This window comes from Mastacembelus armatus, chromosome 1, assembly GCF_900324485.2.
Source record: "Mastacembelus armatus chromosome 1, fMasArm1.2, whole genome shotgun sequence".
Classification (NCBI taxonomy): Eukaryota; Metazoa; Chordata; class Actinopteri; order Synbranchiformes; family Mastacembelidae; genus Mastacembelus; species Mastacembelus armatus.
This window is the reverse complement of record NC_046633.1, coordinates 1,397,560-1,420,684: the sequence shown is the minus strand read 5'-3', so window position 1 is coordinate 1,420,684 and position 23,125 is coordinate 1,397,560. Positions and strand designations below refer to the sequence as shown.

Genomic DNA, 23,125 nt, shown 5'->3' with positions numbered 1-23,125 from the left:
TCACTGGTTAACAGTAAAAACACACAGGTATAAATAATCAGTTAGTGAAAATGATGAATTTCACAATGAATGATTGTGTTGATCAGCACCCGTGACATTAGAGTTGTACCAGGTAAACTACTCCTCCATTCAAAGCCTGGTGTTTTGAATGTGAAGTGATACTGGGCTGAATCTGTCTCTCTCAGGTCAGTGATAATCAAAGTGGAGCGTCCTGTCTCTGGGTCAAGGACCTGAACACGACCTGCAAACTGGGAGTCTTCACTAAGGTCCTCAGGCTGTGAGGGACTCTGCCAACGACCACTACGTTCAGGACTGAACCAGAATTTAGACCTAATGTCTTTATCATGACTGTTGTAAGTACAAGAAATGTCCACTGATGATCCTTTGACTGCACAGATGCTTCTGTCAGTGTAAGTCACTCTGTTGCAGCTTTGACCATTGGCACCTGAAAAATGAAATATGTTTTAGACGATTTAAACCAGAGTTAGTGCTGCAACATGAATGAGTTTCCAAATTTCATCCAGTAGTTGTAGAGTTTGTTTCACTAAACAGTAAAGTCTCAGCCTTTTATTCACCGTGGGTGTGACCAACATCATATGATTCATTCTCTGTTTTCTCTCAATACATTTTAATCCCAACTGCTCTAATAGTAGTTGAGATATTTCAGTCTGGGTCAAAGTGGTGAACTGCCATTTCTACAGAAATGCTACCAGCACAGCTAAAATCCATCCAGTATACAGTATTGTAGTTGGGTTGTAAGTCTCTGCTAAATGACATTAAGTTGGTGGAAGGCTCTGGTGGAAACTCACACACTGAAGGAGATGGGAGATGTTCATATGTTGCTACAGCACAGGAATAGCTGTTTGCAATATTAAAGGAGTCTGAATAATAATAATAATACGATTGTTCCTGTGTAATTTTCTGTCCATTTTTGTACCAGACATAAGAAAGACGATCAGGCAGATCACACCTGTTGTGACAGTCCAGCCATGATGGAGATGAAGATGAATACAGTTTGACCTGGAGATCTGGTTATGTGGAAAAAGAAGAGGAACAGAGCAGAAATTTAGATTTAACAACATACACACATGCAGCCATGTTCATGTTACTGTTTCTAAATGTTGAATAGTTGGAAATAACTAATATAAAAATAACCTGTTTTACCTGTGACAGTCAAAGTGACTCCAGGTGAACCAGTATAATGTCGACTTTGTTGGTTTGTGATGAGCCTGAACTGGTACTGAGCTGAGTCTGTCTCTCTCAGGTCTCTGATTGTCAGAGTGCAGGTTTTATCTTTACACTGATACTGAACACGACCTGAATACTCTGACTGAGTCTTCAGATCCTCTGGGTCTGTGTTAGTCCATTTAGTGAACCAGAATGTTTCCTGAACTCTAACATTAGATGGGTATGTGTAGGTGCAGCGTATGTTCACTGTTGATCCTTTTATGGCACAGATGTCAGTAGCAGTGTAAGTCACTCCCCAGCCATCCTGAGCCTGCACCACTGTAACACAGAGCACATCAGCAAACATCATCAAATTAGTAACTTCAGTTAATCAGACAAATTGTATCATAGCACCAATATGATCTGGGGGAAAAGTAACTTGTACAAGGTTCAAAGTCCTTCATTATCTGAAGTTAATCATCAGGCCTCAATAGAACCACAGCTGATGTAGAATATAGACATTTATCAGATGATCAGATGTAGGAAGGGTTTCATTCAGGGACTGGGAGACTGGTCGGGGTTGAGGCAAAGCTGAATGGAGCAAAGTACAGAGACATCCTCAATGAAAACCTGTTCTTCAGCTCTCAGGACCTCAGACTGGGCTGAAGGTTCACCTTCCAACATGACAACGACCCTCAGCACACAGCCAAGACAACACAGGAAGAGGCTTAGGGACAACTCTGTGAATGTCCCAGAGTGGCCCAGCCAGAGCCCTGACTTGAAGGCAAGGCAAGTTTATTTATATAGCACAATTCATATACAGAGTAATTCAAAGTGCTTTACAGAAATAAAAGACAGATTAAAAATACATAGACAAGAATCAAAATAAGAAACAGCGAATAGTGAAATTAAAATTAAAGGAAACTGAGTGCAGATAAATCACTGTCAGTTGTCATATGTTATATGCCACGCTAAAAAGAAAGGTTTTATCGACATTGCCAGAAATGAGGCCTGTCTAACATCATTAGGAAGACTATTCCAGGTTTTAGTTCCATAGACCTGAAACGCTGCTTCTCCCTGTTTAGTCCTGATTCTGGGCACGAGCAGAAGGCCTGTCCCTGATGTTCTCAGAGTTTGAGATGGTTCATATGACATGCACAATACAACATGTCAGAGATGTAATGTGGTGCCGAGCCATGAAGAGACTTATACACAAGCAGTGCTGTTTTAAAGTATATTCTCTGAGGGACAGGAAGCCAGTGCAGAGATCAGAGAACAAGAGTAATGTTGGTTGTACTTCCTGGTTCTAGTCAGGACCCGAGCAGCAGTGTTCTGAATTTACTGCAGCTGCCTTACAGCTCGTTTTGAGAACCCCGTGAACAGGCCGTTACAGTATTCTAACCTGCTAGAGATAAAAGCATGGATGAGTCTTTCCAAGTCTGGTTTAGACATGATCCCTTTGATTCTGGCAATGTTTTTGAGATGGTAAAATGCTGATGATGTTATCGATTTAATGTGGCTGTCAAAATTCATGTCTGAGTCCATGATTACCCCTAGATTTCTAACTTGACTTTTAAATTTTAGAGAAAGAGACTCAAGGTGACTGCTGACAGTTTCTCTTTGTTTCTGTGGCCCTATTTCAGTCTTGTCACTGTTTATTGGGAGAGAGTTGTTTTGCATCCACACAGTCATCTGTTCAATGCAGTGACACAGTGAGTCGACTGGTCCATATTCACCAGCTGTGAGTGAAATGTAAATCTCAGTGTCATCTTCATAGTTATAGTATGACACATTATTGCTGCATATTAACTGGCCTAAAGGAAACAAGTAAAGATTGAACAAAAGGGATTCCAAATGGACCCCTGGGGAACCCCACATGTCAACGCCATTTGGTCTGAGACACAGTTACCAACTTCAATGAAATACTTCCTGTCTTCAAGGTAGGACTTAAACCATTTAAGTTCAGAGATGCCTATCCAGTCCTGTAATGTTTGTAACAGGATCACATGGTCCACTGTGTCAAAAGCAGCACATAGATCCATCAGTACTAAGACAGAGACTCTGCCAGTGTCGGTGTTCAGACGAATGTCATCTGTCACCTTGATGAGTACAGGGGGCAGATGAGTAAGGGGGCAGTTGTGGCCTAATAGATAGGGGAGTGGGACTTGTAACTTGAAAATTGCAGGTTCGAGTCTCAGGTCTGGCAGGAATTGTCGGTGGCACAGAGTGAATAGCCAGCACCCTGTCCACCTTCAATACCACGACTGAGGTGAAACCCTTGAGCAAGGCATCGGACCCCCAACTGCACCCCGGGCGCCACCGTGGGTGTGTGTTCACGGTGTGTGTTCACTGCTGTGTGCGCTTTGGAATAGGGTTAAATGACAAATTCCGAGTATGGGTCACCGTACTTGGCCATATAAGTCAGTTTCACTTTCACTTTCACTTTTCAGTGCTGTGATGGGGCCTAATATCTGACTGAAAATCAGCAAAGCAGTCATTTAGCATGAGAAAGTCAGTAAATTGTTGGTAAACAACATTTTCAAGGATTTTGCCTAAAAACAGCAGGTTTGATATGAGCCGGTAGTTGTTCAGTACCATAGCATCAAGACTACTCTTCTTCAGGAAAGGCTTGACGACAGTAATTTTCAAGGCCCTTGGAAATGTAATGAGTTATTAACTAATTGAGTGAGTTGTGGTAACAAACTGCTTAGTACTGATTTCAGAAATCTAGTAGGTAAAACATCAAGGCAACAGGTGGATGAACTCAGACTGGAGATGATCTCTTCAACTGTTTTGTCATTTACAGGTGTAAAGTGTGTCAGTTCTACAAAGTATCTCCTGGATGGCTGCAGAGTTGGTATCTGCCTTGTGCAATTTATTGCTTGTTTAATACCCTGTATCTTAACATTAAAATCACCTGTAAAAACCAAACAGTCAAACTCTGTGAGGACAACTGAAAGCATCTCAGTAAAATCATCAATAAAATTTTGGCAGGTTTGTAAATGATTATATACAAAGTACAGAGGGAGATCATTGTTGCTCCATTTTAAAAGATACATAGTCAAATGATAAGAACTCCCCAAATGACAGCCTGTGGGGAACCACATTATCCCTGAAAAAGGCAGAGACGCCACAACCCTGGTGGTCGAGTTGGCGGAGTTTTAATTGATCGATTGATCGAGGGACCGAGGTCATGCTCCTGGGTGGCAAAGGGGGTGGTGTTTGCTGGGGGGATGGATTCACTGCCGTTGATAATACCTGTGACCTTGCCAGGTTAGGGGTAAGAGGCACCATTTTAATTCCTGATTTCACAAAGGTTTCTAAATGATTTGGAAATCCCATTGGTGAAGCCAGGGATGGGATGGACAATGATGAGTCTGCAGAGGATGTGGATGCAGCTGGGAGGGCCCAGGGCATTGGAGGGGGCACCAATGAAGGTGTTGTCGAGGGGGGATCCTTGGCTGATGAGGGGTCCATTGCTGGTGAGGTATGAGTGCTTTCTTCACTCCTCTCTTCTCTCAGAGGAGCCTTTGGCTGTTCAGATGACCGTCCAGATCCAGTCTGGTGCCTCAGAGAGTGGAGGAGGTTATCCATTAGCCGTCTCACTCCACTCCTGCTCCTCTTTCCCTTGAATAGTTTCAGTTTGTCATGTTTCTCTAATAATTTAGAGAAGTCCTGTTTTAAAACCTCTGATTCTCCCTTTCTGGGGTCCACTGCACCCACATGCAGGATCAGTTGTTTGACTCCTTGGTGTTTTGAGATGACCTGGGGGAGGAGATGGCACTTGGGTAGCTGCATGTAATAATTCTGCTGTTGTTTATGTCGCTGAAAGCACCGTCTCCAAGCAGCAGGATATCTCTGTCCTTCATTGTCACGCATTCTTTGTATCTGTTTCTCTGACTGGCTCCATGGCTCCAGATTTTTAAAATTATTGCTTGTTTGTGTCTCAGTCACAGCAGACATTTCTTACGCAATAAGATTTAGTTCAGACAGTGGTTGAAACCTGTTATTGAGCTGTATGTTTGATGATCCTATATGTGCTCCTGGGGTGCCACCATTCGTCTTTCTAATTCTGTGACGCTTTTGCATCAAGTTTATTACAGGTGGCTTCATTTTGATGAGTTCCCACTTTTGAAAGTTTTGGGAAAGACACTTTATCGTCCAGCTTCAGTGCAGAGTTTTGGTCAACATAGCACTTATTATTGATAGTAGGTTTTGCCTTTTTACCACTGGGTCTGAACAGAAGCGTGTCGTGAAGTCCTTTTTCAGATTTCAGAGCCAGAATCTTCATTTGTAACACATTGATTTCCTGAAGATATATCCGGCGGTTTCAGCACAATGTGTTTTCTTTTCCAGACGTGTTGAAACAATCCATGGCTATAGTCCCTCAATAGGCTACGAGTTGTTAAAAAGAAAAGTAAAATCCTCACTAAAATTCGAAATGCAGTTAAAAAAAGGGGTAAAAAATAGTGTATTATAAAATGATTGGGTAAAAATAAATGAAATGAAAATAAATGAAACGAAAAGGAATAAAAGCAAAGTAAAGCTGGCAGAAGCAGGAGCAAGCAGAAAAGAAGAGTCCAGGACTACACAGGGTAAACAGAGTCCCGAGTGGCAGGAACAACATCCACAGAATAACAGCTGAGGTACCAAAGGACAACACAAGGAGGCAGGACAGAGCGGCAGGGTCACTCTGGACTAACAAGAGGAAGTGTTGGCTCAGTAACATCCAGTCAATGCAAAGGAAGATGTTCACATGCTCTGTAGTTAATCTCTATGTGCACTGAGGGGACATCACACACTCTGCAAGTGCAGTGAAGAATTAAGAAAGCAGTGGCTCTGTGAACTTAAATGCAGCTTTACTGACCAGGACAACAGGAAAAAAGATCATTAGAGAGTCTGAGCTGTTTTTGTTTCCTCATTGTTCACTCTGGGGTCACACTGATGCTGAGCTCACTGTGAAAACCACAGACAAATGAAGAAACATGAGCAGAGAGAACATATTCACACATATTCTGGTGTGAAATTAGTTCCCATGGTCAAAGTGCAACTTGACTGAGTTAAAAGCAGCCACAGACAGAAATGACTGGTCAACAACAGGCTTCAGAGCTGCTGCAACGCCCAAGTTTTGTTCCTTTATGAGGAAATGTTCAAGAGAAAGTCACTATTCATCTAAGAATCACATGTTTTTCATCCATAATATTCCAACTGTTGTTACTGGTACAAAGCAATTCAGTTTCCAATGAAACGTAAAACTGATCTGAGGACATCAGCCCTGTAACATGAATCAACATGTCATCAAAAAAGCCCCAACAGAAACAGAAGAGAGTGTTTAGTGTTGTAGGGTTTGAAATGTTTGCATCATACTGCATCAGTCCAGACATCAAACCTAGAAAAGTGCTGATCTGTCATGTTCATTCATTGATTTCCTACTTCAGGCTGCTTTGACTAAGTGCTGTATAATAAATGTGTCACTAATCAAACTGAGCAGTATTGAACATAGAAAAGGCTGCAGCTCTCAGTCTGTCAGCAGCAAAAAGTCTGCTCCACTTTCAACTGGACATTTACACCAAATGTCCATCAAACCAATGAGTACAGGGTTTCAGAAAGCTTTGTCTTTCACAAACCTCTCATCCACTTATTTCCACATACAGTCCAACAAACTCAGCTTCATTGCAACTTTACAAATCCCACATTTCCCCACATTCCCGTCATTTCATGCAGCCAGTGTCAATGTAGATCTATAGTACCTGACACAGAGAGAAGGAAGACGACAAATCCACTGGCTGCTGCTGTTAAACTCATAGCTGCTCCTGTCATCAGTCTGTGGGACTTCAGAGGCAATAAAACATGTCAGCAGGTAAATAAATGTACACAGGACGTATTTCAGTCATGTCCATAAACGACCCTACTCACATTAGAGAAGCAGGTTGTCTCTAAAGATGCCTCTCCTCTGTCTTTACAAAGCAGACGACAAATGACGCTGATGAGACTTCCTTCCTCTTCACATCATTAATATGCACAATGAGCCACAGGTCTGTAAATACTGAAGTTAGAACAAAGTTGTGTTGGTCTGCAAACTTTAAAATTTTAAACTTTATAGAGACACAGAGAGATGAGTTATGTGCTCTGTTAGTAACAAAACTGGAACAAAAACATCATTTTATTAATAATTTATATAAGAAAAAGAGAAAAGTCTAATGTAAATAAATGGTGCATTGACTCAGTATCACTGCATAGGATGAGAAAACTCTCTGCATGGTTTGATAACACTGGGGGGAAGAGAGAAAATAAGTTTGGGTTGTTTCATTTGGGTGAACTGAGCCTTTAAAGCAGACAGTGGGGGCAGCACTCAGAGGGATGAAGTCTGAACCTGCAGCTCAGAAGCTTCACCACCAGAGGGCAGTGAATCATCAGAGACACTGAACCAGGACCATGAAACAACATTTCCCATCCACCACTGATTGTTGAGTCACATCTACATTTACTTTGGCTGCTTTATTCTCACATTGAATGACTGAAGCTCTTTGCACTTTAAGTTAAGGAGACCCTGGACATTTAATTCTTCAAACATCACAGCTGGAAACCATGTTCAGGAAGTGTCAATAGTTCACACTGGTGACCAACATCTTTGATGAACTGCAATGACATCAGACTCTTCAAAACAAGTTGCCTCAGTTGAACAAAGGAGTTAAAATAACGAAGCTTCACATTTATTCAACCTCCATCTGTTCTGCTTCCATGAGCGACCCCAACAAATTGAAATGTACAGCATAAAGATGAACACACATGACAGTGAAAGCTGTCTCTTTCTATGTTAGTCTCTGTAGTTAGTGAATAAAACTCTATTGTGAACAATAAACCCACAAATGATTAGTTTGAGGCTGAAATGAAACCACTGTGCTCACTGTCGCCCTCTGCAGCAGTGAGAGGGAACTGAAATGATGATGGAGTTACTGACTGTTCCTTTGAATCAGACACTGCAAAACTTGCTGTGACACTGGGATTAATTCCAGTGTGTTCAATTATCCGCTGGACATGGTTTGAAAGTTGATGCTTCCAGTGAGAAGTGAATGTTCTGAACAGACTTCATTGGCTTTTGCTGCCAGAACAGCTGTGATGTGACAAAGAACATTTGATTGGAACTACTGCACCTACAAACAACAAATGATTATTTATGTAAATAACAAAAAGAAGTGGACCCAGAATTGATCCCTGGGGAACTCCATTCATTACTGTTAGAGATGTGGACCGGACACTATTTATCTGCACAGACTGAGTTCTGTTTGTCAGGTAGTTATTGAACCAGCCTACTGCTGTGGGGGGTTTACAGAGCATGGAACAGGTGGTCGTGTTGGGCTAAAGAATGCATATTTTTATTTTTTAGGGATTTAGTGTTTTAATGGCCTGTGTTTTAAAGGCCATAACTGCCAACAATTTGTTTGCTGATAAAACGATAGAGGACACCTGAACAAACATGTGGGGTCTTTTCGAATATGAGTCCACCCTTTCTTGTCAAGCTATATAAACCTGAATTCTGCACAGAAGAGACAGAGAATTTTGTAGACTTTTCTCTGTGTGCGCACGTAATTAGGCAAGGCAAGGCAAGGCAAATTTATTTGTATAGCACCATTCATACACTACGCAATTCAAAGTGCTTTACAAGGCATATAATTACATTAAAAGCATTGAAAAGAGCATTTAAAAACAAAGATATTTAAAATAAAATAAATTTAAATAAAATAAAGTAAATTAAAATAAGATGTCAAACCACATTAAGAAAACAAGGATGAACAATTATTTGAAGGCAGCAGTAAACAACAGTGTTTTCAGTTCCGATTTGAATGAGCTGACAGTTTGAGCAGACCTCACGTGTTCAGGAAGTTTTTTCCACAAGTGAGGAGCATAGTAACTGAATGCTGCTTCACTTTGTTTGGTTCTGGTTCTGGGAACACACAATAGACCTGTCCCAGATGACCTGAGGTGTCTGGAAACCTCATAGGGAACTAATACATCTTGAATATATTTTGGTCCACAACCATTTAGTGCTTTATAAACTAGCAATAAGATTTTAAAATCTATCCTGTGACTAACGGGAAGCCAGTGTAGTGATCTAAGAACTGGTGTGGTATGATCCAGTTTCCTGGTGTTTCTAAGGACTCTGGCAGCAGCATTCTGGATTAGCTGCAGCTGCCTGATTGACTTTTTGCTAAGACCTGTAAACAAGCCATTACAATAATCTAACCTACTGAAGATAAATGCATGATCAAGTTTTTCTGCATCTTGTTTAGACAGAAAACCTTTTATTCTTGCAATGTTTTTCAGGTGGTCATAGGAAGATTTAGTGATGGATTTTATGTGGTTGTTAAAATTCAGGTCTGAGTCTATGATTACACCAAGGTTTCTGGCTTTATTTGTAGCTTTTAATGACATGGAGTCAAGGTGAGCAATGACCATTGACCGTTCAGTTTTGGGGCCAAAAACAATCACTTCTGTCTTGTCTGCATTGAGCTGGAGAGAATTCTGGCACATCCATTCTTTGACTTGATTAATACAGTCACATCATGAAATTAGAGGACAATTACCACGAGATGATACTGATATATAAAGTTGGGTGTCATCTGCATAGGTATGGTAGTCAATGTGGTATTCCATAATCAGAGCAAGGGGCAGCATGTAGATATTGAATAAGAGAGGACCAAGAATAGACCCTTGAGGAACCCCCACATTTAATTTTTGTTCGCTCAGAGTCGTAATTACCAAGTGAGACAAAATAGTCTCTATCTTGTAAGTAAGATTTTAGCCCATTTAACACTGTGTCAGTAACTCCCACCCACGTTTCTAGTCTATCAAGCAGCTCATCATGATCAACTGTGTCAAATGCAGCACTGAGATCCAGTAGTACTAAAACAGAGGTTTTGGATTCATCATTATTCAAATGTAAATCATTTAACATTTTAATAAGTGCAGTCTCAGTGCTGTGGTGTGTGTGAAATCCAGACTGAAGTGCATTAAAAAGATTGTTTTGCACCATAAAACTGTGAATTTTTCCCAAAAATGGAAGATTTGATATTGGCCTGTAGTTAAAGTATGTACATGACCAGATGGAACAAGAGAAAATATAATTGTTTTTCCAATCAGGATATAGAGCACATCATAGTACACAAAGAGCACTGTTAAAAGTCACCAATGATCTTCTCAGCCTCAGGCAATAGACTCGTTTCTATACTTTTCCTGCTAGACCTTAGTGCTGCATTTGACACGATTGACCACAGCATCTTATTAGAGAGACTAGAGCATGTGATTGGTATCAGAGGAAAAGCATTAAAATGGTTCCAATCCTATTTATCGGACAGATTCCACTTTGTTCGTGTCCACGATGAACCTCCCACACGCACAAAAGTTAGTTATGGAGTTCCACAAGGTTCTGTGCTAGGATCGATTCTGTTCACCTTGTAGATGCTTCCTTTAGGCAATGTTATTAGGAAGCACTCTATTAATTACCACTGCTATGCAGATGACACTCGGCTGTATCTATCTATGAAAGCTGATAACACACACCAGTTATCTAGACTTCAAGCATGTCTAACTGACATAAAGGCCTGGATGATCAGTAATGTTCTACTTTTAAATTCAGAGAAAACAGAAGTTATTGTTTTGGGGCCTAAAAGCCTCAGAAATTGTTTTTAGATGGCATTAGTCCTGGCCTCCAGCACTGCTGTGAAAAACCTTGGAGTTATTTTTGACCAGGACATACATGTCTTTTAACTCACACATAAAACAAATCCCTAGAATTGCCTTCTTTCACTTGCACAATATTGCCAAAAGTGGGAACATCCTGTCTAAAAATGATGCAGAAAAACTAGTCCATGCATTTCTTACCTCAAGGCTAGATTACTGTAACTCTTTACTATCTGGATGTCCCAGTATCTCCATAAAAAGCCTCCAGTTAATCCAGAATGCTGCAGCCAGAGTCCTGACAGAAACTAGAAAGAGAGATCATACTGTTTTTCTCCTATATTAGTTTCTCTTCATTGGCTCCCTGTAAAATACAGAATAGAATTTAAAACACTTCTTCTCACATACAAATCCCTTCTTGATCTAGCGCCATCATATCTTAAGGACCTCAGAGTACCATATTATCCCAATAGAGCACTTCGCTCTCAGATTGAAGGTCTACTTGTGGTTCCCAGGGTTTCCAAAAGCAGAATAGGAGGCAGAGCCTTTAGCTATCAAGCTTCTCTCCTGTGGAACCAGCTCCCAGTCTGGGTTCAGGAGGCAGACACTCTGTAGACACTCTGGCTAGACTTAAAATCTTCCTTGTTGACAAAATGTATAGTTAGGGCTGGCTTCAGGTAACCCTGAACCATCCCTTAGTAATGCTGCTATAGGCCTAGACTGCCCAAGGACCATCGGTGCACTGAGCTCCCCTATCCCTCCCCTCCCGTCCCTTCCCCTCTCTCCTCCCCCCTCACATCAGCCCAGTACAGTCTTGGAGCTATATATTGCTGATGTGCAGTTACTGGTCCCACCAACCTGCAGTGTCTATTTGTTGTTTATTGTTGCTGTTCTTTTCTCTCTCCTCTATCCACTCACCCGAACCGGTCGAGGTGGATGGCCGCCCGAACTGAGCCCGGTTCTGCTGGAGGTTTTTTCTTCCATTAATGGGAGTTTTTCCTCTCCACTGTCACCAAGTGCTGCTCATAAGGGATTTGTTGGGTTTTTTTTTTTTTTTATAAAGTGCCTTGAGATGATTTTATTGTGATTTGGTGCTATACAAGTAAATTGAACTGAATTAAAATTGAATTGAATTTAAAGCAGACAGTGGGGGCAGCACTCAGAGGGATGAAGCCTGAACCTGCAGCTCTGAAGCTTCACCACCAGAGGGCAGTGAAACATCAGAGACACTGAACCAGGACCATGAAACAACATTTCCCATCCACCACTGATTGTTGATTCACATCTACATTTACTTTGGCTGCTTTATTCTCACATTTGCTGACTGAAGAAAAAAGAAAAAAGCTGATGAAAGTGGATGGTACATTGACTCAGTATCACTGCAGAGGAGTGAACCAAACATCAACATGTAACACACATCATCCACTGGACTGGTACCAGCTGCTTTGGACACACACTGATGAATGGAGTCAACTGCAGGAAAAAAGAAAGTAAGACACTCACCATTTAAAAATACTCACAATGTGAGAAAACTCTCTGCATGGTTTGATAACACTGGGGGGAAGAAAAAAGTGCAAATGTTATATGATTTTTCAAAGCTTTAGAGCAGTTCTTTAAAACTATTTAGTCTGAAAACATCCTAGGGCTTATTCCAGGCCAAAGGAGCAGCATGATGAAAGGCCTTCTTCCATAATTTTGACCCAAATCTGGGAACAGAAAGTAAGTAGAAATCCTGTGATAGAAAACTGAAGCCATTTGTAGTTTTCTTTTTAATGTAAGCCTGAAGATAAGAAAGCAGATGACCCAAACATTGTTTATGTAAATAATGAAAAGAAGTGGACCCAGAATTGATCCCTATGGAACTCCATTCATTACTGTTAGAGATGTGGACCGGACACTTTTTACCAGCACAGACTGAGTTCTATTTATTTAAACCAGCCTACTGCATGCTCTGACAATCCTATGTTTAGTAACTGTTGTGTCAGTACTGAATGATCTACAGTGTCAAAAGCTTTGGACAGATCTATAAACAGAGCTGCACAATGCTGTTTATTGTCCAGGGCATCACTGAGATCATTCAGAACTTTTAAAGCAGCTGTGATTGTACTTTGACCTTTCAAAAAACCGGACTGAGAATTATCCAAAATGTTTGTAGATAGATAATGTTTAAGTTGATGGCTTAGCAGTGACTCCAGTACTTTTGTCAAAACAGAAAGTTTGGAAATGGGCCTGTAGTTGTTCATGTTGGTGGGGTCACCACCCTTCGATAGGGACAAAACAATAGCAGATTTCCAATGTAAAGGTATTATATTTGTTGATGTTGATACAATCTTTGGCTTTTCTGTCATCCAATGAAAATCCATCATTTTGAGTTCACAGTAAGTTTGCACCTTTGCTTTTCTCCACATATTTGTTGTCCTGTCATATTTACATTTATAACATCTTCTCTCTGACAGAGAAAATATCAGTTTTCTACAAATTAAAGGACTCACATTTAAACCCATATCTGAATCACATATTATACATAACCATTATCTGAGGCCCACTCTGTTGTATATCATTTCAATATTAGTTTGTTTTGTCTGTCAATCAGAAAAATGAACCTGTTGCACAGCCTGGAAATACCAACCTTCCAAACATCCAGGAAACACCTGACGGGACAATTATGAAAAGCTTTGCGCCTCCCATGAGTCCAAAACCAGCCACAAAACCAAGGACTCCACAAACACCTTCACTGATGTATTTCTTTATTTTGGTAGATGTAAAGAAAATCAAATGTTTAAAAGATTACATTTTGCCAATAAGCCCCTCAAGTGTCCCGCCTGCAGACTCTGAGGCTGTTTCACCCCCACGGTGGTTTGAGACCACCCAGTAACACTGTCAAAGGTCAGGACTCCCCCCAGCTCTGCACTCTAACTAAATCAATGCTCAAATATCTGTATTTACACAACCAGTCTATTTGTATGACCGTACATGAGGCTCTAACCAGACTGGACTTCACACCAGGTCTTCCTGCTCCTATGAGTCGTCTGTCTGAGCTGCAGCGATGGGCGTCAAGGCTGAGATGTTCTGATAAACAGGCTCAGAGTCAAACTGATGGAGAGAGAGGAAAAGATGGAGCCTCATTCATGAACCTGAACACATATTTAACAACATTTCAATCAAAATGATGAGCTGAGATTGTGTAAAGGACAAAGACATTACTGGTTCCTACTCAGCTCATGTGACTGGAAATTGAAATTCACTTCATGACCTCAGATCAATAAGAAAATGTGTCCCAGTGCATTTAAAGACTGATTTCTTTGAACCATATTGTTGTGGACATGTTGTCAATAGAGCCTGTCACCTCTGTCATCTCTACAGGTTCCTTCAGTTCAGCTTTGAAACACAAAGTTTTCTTCTTCCTGGATTGAATCCAACAACAACAAATGTGAAAGTGAACAAACTGGAATTCATGACTTTAAGACTAAAGGACGTCTGAAGAAGGAAATAAAAGAGCAGTGATGGGACTGATGGATTTTTGGTTTTACCTCATCCAAAGAATCAAGACAAGCAGAGGAATCAGCATCAGGACCACCAGAGTCAACCAGATGATATTCATGATTCTTAGTGACTGACCTGGAACTGGACCCCAAAAGACAGGAGATCTACATCAGAGTGATCAATCACTTGTCAGCTGATACTGTCCGTTTATCAGGTCATCCATTTGCAACATGATGGAGGTTCCTCCCTCAACATAGATACAGAAAAACAGTCTGGAAATCCTCAGACTTATTTTCATTCAAGTGAAGGTTTGGGGTTTTTCCTTTGTTGCTGAGTTCTGGTGCAGGTGTGTGAGAATGTGTCAGTCTGCTTAACTCACCTACAGTCAGATGTGAGGTGGTGTTATGACGTCCTCTTGTGTTCTGGGCTTCACAGTAATATTTCCCACTGTGTTCAGGTCTGATGTCAGTGATGGTGAAGATCTGTCCTGAAGCTTTTGGTGACTCTTCATTTTCCTTGTACCAGGTGTAATTAGCTGCTGGGTTAGCATCACTGCTACAGGTCAGAGTCACTGAACTGCCCTCCACTATCTCAGCAGAGGGACTCACTGACACTGACAGAAGCTTTGGACCATCTGGAGGAAAATAGAGACAAGTCTTCAATATTTGTCTGAGAGTCTGTTTTTCAGAAATAGCCAAAGTAGAGATTTTGCAACCACAAGTCAAGAGTGACACCAAAGGAGGAGGAGAAAGAAAACATCTATATTACACAACACACATGAAAAACAACATGACAAATGAATCAAACTCTGCACACACATATGATATTGCAAGAGTAGACAATATACAGTAGCAACATTTAAGACTAATGACCTGTGTTATCAACTTCATCATCAGAACTGAAGTGATTTCTAATACTCACACTGGACGTCTATGGACACACTTGAAGAGTTTGACTGTCCAAGCTGATTCTCAGACCTGCAGTAATATGTTCCTCTGTCCTCAGAGCGGATGGAGGTGAACTGATAAGTCCCTTCTGGTCCATGAATCAGTGTTTGGTTCTCCTTGTACCAGGTGTGTTTAGCTGCTGGGTTAGCATCACTGCTACAGGTCAGAGTCACTGAACTGCCCTCCACTATCTCAGCAGAGGGACTCACTGACACTGACAGAAGCTTTGGGGGGTCTGGAAGACATGTAACAACAGATTATTGTCATCAAAATAAAAAGCATGAGTTCCAGTTGGGTCCTCAACCTCACAAAACAATTCAAAAACAGAAACATCCTACTTACATTACATTAAAAACCCAATGCATGATGAAGCAATTACATTATATACTTGTACACAAGATGCTTTTTTACTGTTACTAAGCCCAATCTGTTTTTTCTATTACTTTACAATCAGGTTAATCACCTTGGTTGTTTTGTAAATCTATTGTATATTATAAGTAACATGCTGTTGACATTATCCAGAGTGTAAAGAAGCCACAGATCAAACATCTTTATTTTAGTATTTGCTGTTTTATGTTTGACTCACATGTCACATGAATAAAGATGGATCCAGATGTTCTCCTTCCCAGATCATTCTCAGCTGTACAGTAATACTCTCCAGAGTCAGAGGACTGGATGGAGCTGAAGATAAGCTGTTTACTGGCTGGTTGAAGACTTGGATTTCCATGTTTCTTGTACCAGTTGTAATTAGCTGCTGGGTTAGCATCACTGCTACAGGTCAGAGTCACTGAACTGCCCTCCACTATCTCAGCAGAGGGACTCACTGACACTGACGGAAGCTTTGGAGCATCTGGAGCAGATCAAATCAATAAGAAAACATGAGGACTGATTCCTTTAGTGCAATAACTGACCAAATATACAAACTCAACACAAAATGTTTAGTGGCAGCTTCACTGCAGATCCACTCATACTGAAAAGTGTTGCTGTCATGTTAGTCTGGTTCCACATACAGAGACAGAAACTCACACACTGGAGGAGAAGGACAAGCCTTGTGTTCTTTTAAAGCACATGAGATTTTGTCTCCAGGACCAAACCGGCCTTTATAAGAGGCTGATTCAACATCTGGGACTTTCTGTCCATTTTGAAACCAAACGTATGTGAGACCACCAGCTGGACTGTCACTGCTGAGACACTTCAGCTCTGCCTCAGTATAAGACTGGAGGACTGTTACTCTGGTCACCTGCACCTGCAGAGCAGCTGGATATGTGACAAGGAACCAACAGTGTCACTGGTTAACAGTAAAAACACACAGGTATAAATAATCAGTTAGTGAAAATGATGAATTTCACAATGAATGATTGTGTTGATCAGCACCTGTGACAGTCAGAGTTGTACCAGGTAAACTACTCCTCCATTCAAAGCCTGGTGTTTTGAATGTGAAGTGATACTGGGCTGAATCTGTCTCTCTCAGGTCAGTGATTCTCAGAGTGGAGCGTCCTGTCTCTGGGTCAAGGACCTGAACACGACCTGCAAACTGGGAGTCTTCACTAAGGTCCTCAGGCTGTGAGAGATTCTGCCAACGACCACTACGTTCAGGACTGAACCAGAATTTAGACTGAATGTCTTTATCATGACTGTTGTAAGTACAAGAAATGTCCACTGATGATCCTTTGACTGCACAGATGCTTCTGTCAGTGTAAGTCACTCTGTTGCAGCTTTGACCATTGGCACCTGAGAAATAAAGACAATATCACTGTGAACACCTTTATTATATGTTTTTTGTGTTTGTGTTGGAAAGAGGGCGTTCATATCAAACACATTATTAATAGTACAAGACACAATCTGCTTCTTGTATTTTTAATGCAAAGCAGGAAATTAGAGCAAACTCACTCTCCAGGTATTAGCATGTCTGTGCTAACTTTCTAATATTTTCTCTGTCTCACAATGTGATAAACATCTGACCAGTCATTTGTCTTTTACCATCATCATCCATCTGATACTGTTCATGTGCTGAAGCAACATTTCTGTAATAAAAATATAAACTATGGAAAAGACTTTGTGGACTCAGGAGGTTCTGACATATAAACCTGAGAGTCAGGAGACAGTGATGGACGACTGAGCACATGAAGAACAGAGTTAAGGACATGCAGCAAGTCTCCAGTTCTCATGGCCCATCAGTGATAAGATTTTATCTCAGTAAAGTTTGACTCACATGTAAAGTACAGGACAATGAGTTATAGGCTCCACCATGTGGTGATATGTTGGTGGAAGACTGTGGAGTAAACTCACACACTGGAGGAGAGGGGAAATCCTCACGTCCTTTCAGAGCACAGGAGTAGCTGTCTGTAATATGAAAGATTCCTGAATGATCTGATGTTTCTATAGGAATCATCTTTCCATTCCTGTACCAGATGTAGGAAACATGCTCAGGTAGAAAACAACTGCTGCGACACTTCACGTATGACCTTGAAAGAGATCTCTTCACTACCACCTGTAGATCTGGATCTTTGAAGATAAAAGAGACATATTTGTTGAGTATTAAACACAAGGATCACAGGTACAGACACAAGTTCAAATAACTGATAAGGTTCATATTTAGTTTTTAAAATGCATCAGTGACAAACTGTGGAGCATGTGTGACTTAGTCTCTGACAAACATTTAAAGGACTGAGTGCTCAGAACCATGAAGTCTCTATCAGTTGTACATAACAGCTCCATGTCACATTCACTACTGTTCTGTGTTCACATATATAACATCAGTGTGTGTTGATCAGCACCTGTGACAGTCAGAGTTGTACCAGGTAAACTACTCCTCCATTCAAAGCCTGGTGTTTTGAATGTGAAGTGATACTGGGCTGAATCTGTCTCTCTCAGGTCAGTGATTCTCAGAGTGGAGCGTCCTGTCTCTGGGTCAAGGACCTGAACACGACCTGCAAACTGGGAGTCTTCACTAAGGTCCTCAGGCTGTGAGGGACTCTGCCAACGACCACTACGTTCAGGACTGAACCAGAATTTAGACTGAATGTCTTTATCATGACTGTTGTAAGTACAAGAAATGTCCACTGATGATCCTTTGAATGCACAGATGCTTCTGTCAGTGTAAGTCACTCTGTTGCAGCTTTGACCTTTGACACCTGAAAGATAAACCATTTTTAAACAGAACTGTTCCACTGACATCTTCCACTGCAGTAATACAGACCAGTCTGTCTGTTGTTGAGTCACTGAGAACAGAACTGCTCCTGTAATGTTCAATGCAACACACTATTATTATAAACAGAGTAAACATGGTCATTCACTTTATAACATGCAGACATGGACAGTGCAGTTGGTTCAATGTGCCACCAGGTGGTGATATGTTGGTGGAAGACTGAAGTCAACTCACACACTGGAGGAGAGGGGGAATCCTCACGTCCTTTCAGAGCACAGGAGTAGCTGTCTGCACCATCAATGTTCCCTGAATAATTTGGTGGTTCCCCATGAACCTTCTGTCCATTCTTGTACCAAATGTATGAAGGACCATCAGGTAGACCGCAACTGCTGTGACACCGCAGCTCATTTGAGTCACTGACCTGCACCTGCAAAGCTGGATTTGTGACGACAGAACAGAAAAATAGTTTCTATTCAAACACGTGTGCAAATATCCAAAAACATTTACAGTATCTGTGCATGGATGTTCATTTTTGTCCCTTGGTGAAGAAAATCTATTCAGAGATACTTTGACTAATGACCCTGAGCTTTCAGTCACATCTAATGGTCTTCACTCAGCAAATGGAGCTGAAGGCTGACAGGAGCAGCCCACACAGTGACACCAGAACAAACCCAGTCTGGAGAAAGTTCAGTCACATCCTACACCAACAACCATCATTTAACTGAGACACAGTCGACTATACAGCATAACCACTTTTTAATCAAGTGACTGGAGGTTGAATCAGGAGTCATTAGTAGGAGACATGAACTGGAGCTCTGAGCTCAGATTTTCATCATCAAACATTTATACAGAATCATAAACTTCATCATTACAGGATATTTTCTTGATCTTGAAGATCTGGAACCAAAACATGACAAAATGAAGCTGTTACTTTTGACAGTCAAAGTGACTCCAGGTGAACCAGTGTAGCTTCCTCCTGGTTGGTTTGTGATGAACCTGAACTTGTACTGAGCTGAGTCTGTCTCTCTCAGGTCTCTGATTGTCAGAGTGCAGGTTTGATCCTCACACTGATACTGAACACGACCTGAATACTCTGAGGCTATTCTCAGATCCACTGGTTCATAATCACTGACTTTAGCAAACCACAATGTTTCTTCAACCACAGTAACACGTCCTTCTATCTTGGATGGGTATGTGTAGGTGCAGCTTATGTTCACTGTTGATCCTTTTATGGCACAGATGTCAGTAGCAGTGTAAGTCACTCCCCAGCCATCCTGAGCCTGCACCACTGTAACACAGAGCACATCAGCAAACATCATCAAATTACTAACTTCAGTTAATGAGACAAATTGTATCATAGCACCAATATGATCTGGGGGAAAAGTAACTTGTACAAGGTTCAAAGTCCTTCATTATCTGAAGTTAATCATCAGGCCTCAATAGAACCACAACTGATGTAGAATATAGACATTTATCAGGTGATCAGATGTAGGAAGGGTTTCATTCAGGGACTGGGAGACTGGTCGGGGTTGAGGCAAAGCTGAATGGAGCAAAGTACAGAGACATCCTCAATGAAAACCTGTTCTTCAGCTCTCAGGACCTCAGACTGGGCTGAAGGTTCACCTTCCAACATGACAACGACCCTCAGCACACAGCCAAGACAACACAGGAAGAGGCTTAGGGACAACTCTGTGAATGTCCCAGAGTGGCCCAGCCAGAGCCCTGACTTGAACCCTGTCCAACATCTCTGGAGAGACCTGAAAATGGTTGTTCACATACGGTCCTCATCCAACCTGACTGAGCTTCAGGGTAAACAGAGTCCCAAGTGGCAGGAACAACATCCACAGAATAATGAACGGCTGAGGTACCAAAGGACGACACAAGGAGGCAGGACAGAGCAGCAGGGTCACTCTGGACTAACAAGAGGAAGTGTTGGCTCAGTAACATCCAGTCAATGCAAAGGAAGATGTTCACATGCTCTGTAGTTAATCTCTATGTGCACTGAGGGGACATCACACACTCTGCAAGTGCAGTGAAGAATTAAGAAAGCAGTGGCTCTGTGAACTTAAATGCAGCTTTACTGACCAGGACAACAGGAAAAAAGATCATTAGAGAGTCTGAGCTGTTTTTGTTTCCTCATTGTTCACTCTGGGGTCACACTGATGCTGAGCTCACTGTGAAAACCACAGACAAATGAAGAAACATGAGCAGAGAGAACATATTCACACATATTCTGGTGTGAAACCAGTTTCTATGGTCAAAGTGCAACTTGACTGAGTTAAAAGCAGCCACAGACAGAAATGACTGGTCAACAACAGGCTTCAGAGCTGCTGCAACTCCCAAGTTTTGTTCCTTTATGAGGAAATGTTCAAGAGAAAGTCACTATTCATCTAAGAATCACATGTTTTTCATCCATAATATTCCAACTGTTGTTACTGGTACAAAGCAATTCAGTTTCCAATGAAACGTAAAACTGATCTGAGGACATCAGCCCTGTAACATGAATCAACATGTCATCAAAAAAGCCCCAACAGAAACAGAAGAGAGTGTTTAGTGTTGTAGGGTTTGAAATGTTTGCATCATACTGCATCAGTCCATACATCAAACCTAGAAAAGTGCTGATCTGTCATGTTCATTCATTGATTTCCTACTTCAGGCTGCTTTGACTAAGTGCTGTATAATAAATGTGTTACTAATCAAACTGAGCAGTATTGAACATAGAAAAGGCTGCAGCTCTCAGTCTGTCAGCAGCAAAAAGTCTGCTCCACTTTCAACTGGACATTTACACCAAATGTCCATCTAACCAATGAGTACAGGGTTTCAGAAAGCTTTGTCTTTCACAAACCTCTCATCCACTTATTTCCACATACAGTCCAACAAACTCAGCTTCATTGCAACTTTACAAATCCCACATTTCCCCACATTCCCGTCACTTCATGCAGCCAATGTCAATGTAGATCTACAGTACCTGACACAGAGAGAAGGAAGACGACAAATCCACTGGCTGCTGCTGTTAAACTCATAGCTGCTCCTGTCATCAGTCTGTGGGACTTCAGAGACAATAAAACATGTCAGCAGGTAAATAAATGTACACAGGACGTATTTCAGTCATGTCCATAAACGACCCTACTCACATTAGAGAAGCAGGTTGTCTCTAAAGATGCCTCTCCTCTGTCTTTACAAAGCAGAAGTTAAATGACGCTGATGAGACTTCCTTCCACTTCACACCATTAATATGCACAATGAGCCACAGGTCTGTAAAGACTGAAGTTAGAACAAAGTTGTGTTGGTCAGAAAACTTTAAAATGTTACCAGACTTTATAGAGACACAGAGAGATGAGTTATGTGCTCTGTTAGTAACAACACTGAAACAAAAACATCATTTTACCTGTCATTTAAAGAAGAAAAGAAAAAAGCTGATGAAAGTGATTGGTGCATTAACTCAGTATCACTGCAGAGGATGAGAAAACTCTCTGCATGGTTCAATAACACTGGGGGGAAGAGAGAAAATCAGTTTGGTTTGTTTCATTTGGGTGAACTGAGCCTTTAAAGCAGACAGTGGGGGCAGCACTCAGAGGGATGAAGCCTGAACCTGCAGCTCTGAAGATTAGCCACCAGAGGGCAGTGAAACATCAGATACACTGAACCAGGACCATGAAACAACATTTCCCATCCACCACTGATTGTTGAGTCACATCTACATTTACTTTGGCTGCTTTATTCTCACATTTAATGACTGAAGCTCTTTGCACTTTATTGAGGAGACCCTGGACATTTAATTCTTCAAACATCACAGCTGGAGACCATGTTCAGGAAGTGTCAATAGTTCACACTGGTGACCAACATCTTTGATGAACTGCAATGACATCAGACTCTTCGAAACAAGTCGCCTCAGTTGAACAAAGGTGTTAAAATAACGAAGCTTCACATTTATTCAACCTCCATCTGTTCTGCTTCCATGAGCGACCCCAACAAATTGAAATGTACAGCATAAAGATGAACACACATGACAGTGAAAGCTGTCTCTTTCTATATTAGTCTCTTTAGTTAGTGAATAAAACTCTTGTGTGAACAATAAACCCACAAATGATTAGTTTGAGGCTGAAATGAAACCACTGTGCTCACTGTCGCCCTCTGCAGCAGTGAGAGGGAACTGAAATGATGTTGGCGTTACTGACTGTTCCTTTGAATGAGACACTGCAAAACTTGCTGTGACACTGGGATTAATTCCAGTGTGTTCAATTATCCACTGGACATGGTTTGAAAGTTGATGCTTCCAGTGAGAAGTGAATGTTCTGAACAGACTTCATTGGCTTTTTCTGCCAGAACAGCTGTGATGTGAAAAAAAAACATTTGAATGGAGCTACTGCACCTACAAACAACAATTATTAAGATTATTTATTAAGATTATTTATGTAATTAATGAAAAGAAGTGGACCCAGAATTGATCCCTGTGGAACTCCATTCATTACTGTTAAAGATGTGGACCAGACACCATCTACCTGCACAGACTGAGATCTGTTTGACATGTAGTTATTGAACCAGCCTACTGCATGCTCTGACAATCCTATGTTTAGTAACTGTTGTGTCAGTACTGAATGATCTACTGTGCAGATGTCCACACTGGGCTGAATCTCGCACTCAGGCTGTGAGGGACTCTGCCAACGACCATTACATTCAGGACTGAACCAGAATTTAGACT

The 23,125-nt window shown here is 41.3% G+C and overlaps 2 protein-coding genes across 3 annotated transcripts in view; both read right to left on the bottom strand.

Annotated features, from left to right (window-relative positions):
• Nucleotides 1–23,125, bottom strand: part of LOC113128052 (hemicentin-1-like) — a 52,047-nt gene that overhangs the window by 10,618 nt on the left and 18,304 nt on the right. The window contains exons 5-7 of the mRNA XM_026303094.1: nt 18,053–18,409; nt 17,565–17,780; nt 16,650–17,006 (exon numbers count right to left, since the gene is read on the bottom strand). Of these exons, the coding sequence (XP_026158879.1) occupies nt 16,650–17,006; nt 17,565–17,780; nt 18,053–18,409 (930 nt within the window). The remainder of the gene's footprint in view (nt 1–16,649; nt 17,007–17,564; nt 17,781–18,052; nt 18,410–23,125) is intronic.
• Nucleotides 27–7,211, bottom strand: LOC113128698 (uncharacterized). Of its 2 annotated transcripts, none has more exons than XM_026304198.1 (5): nt 7,084–7,211; nt 6,918–6,999; nt 1,165–1,506; nt 810–1,028; nt 27–445 (listed from the first exon to the last, which is right to left on the bottom strand). In XM_026304198.1, the coding sequence occupies exons 2-5, from the start codon at nt 6,985–6,987 to the stop codon at nt 42–44; spliced, it is 1,035 nt and encodes a 344-aa protein (XP_026159983.1). In that variant the 5' UTR covers nt 6,988–6,999; nt 7,084–7,211; the 3' UTR covers nt 27–41. The 2 variants fall into 2 exon arrangements, with proteins under 2 accessions (XP_026159983.1, XP_026159984.1); XM_026304199.1 differs by having other exon boundaries at nt 379–445; nt 971–1,028.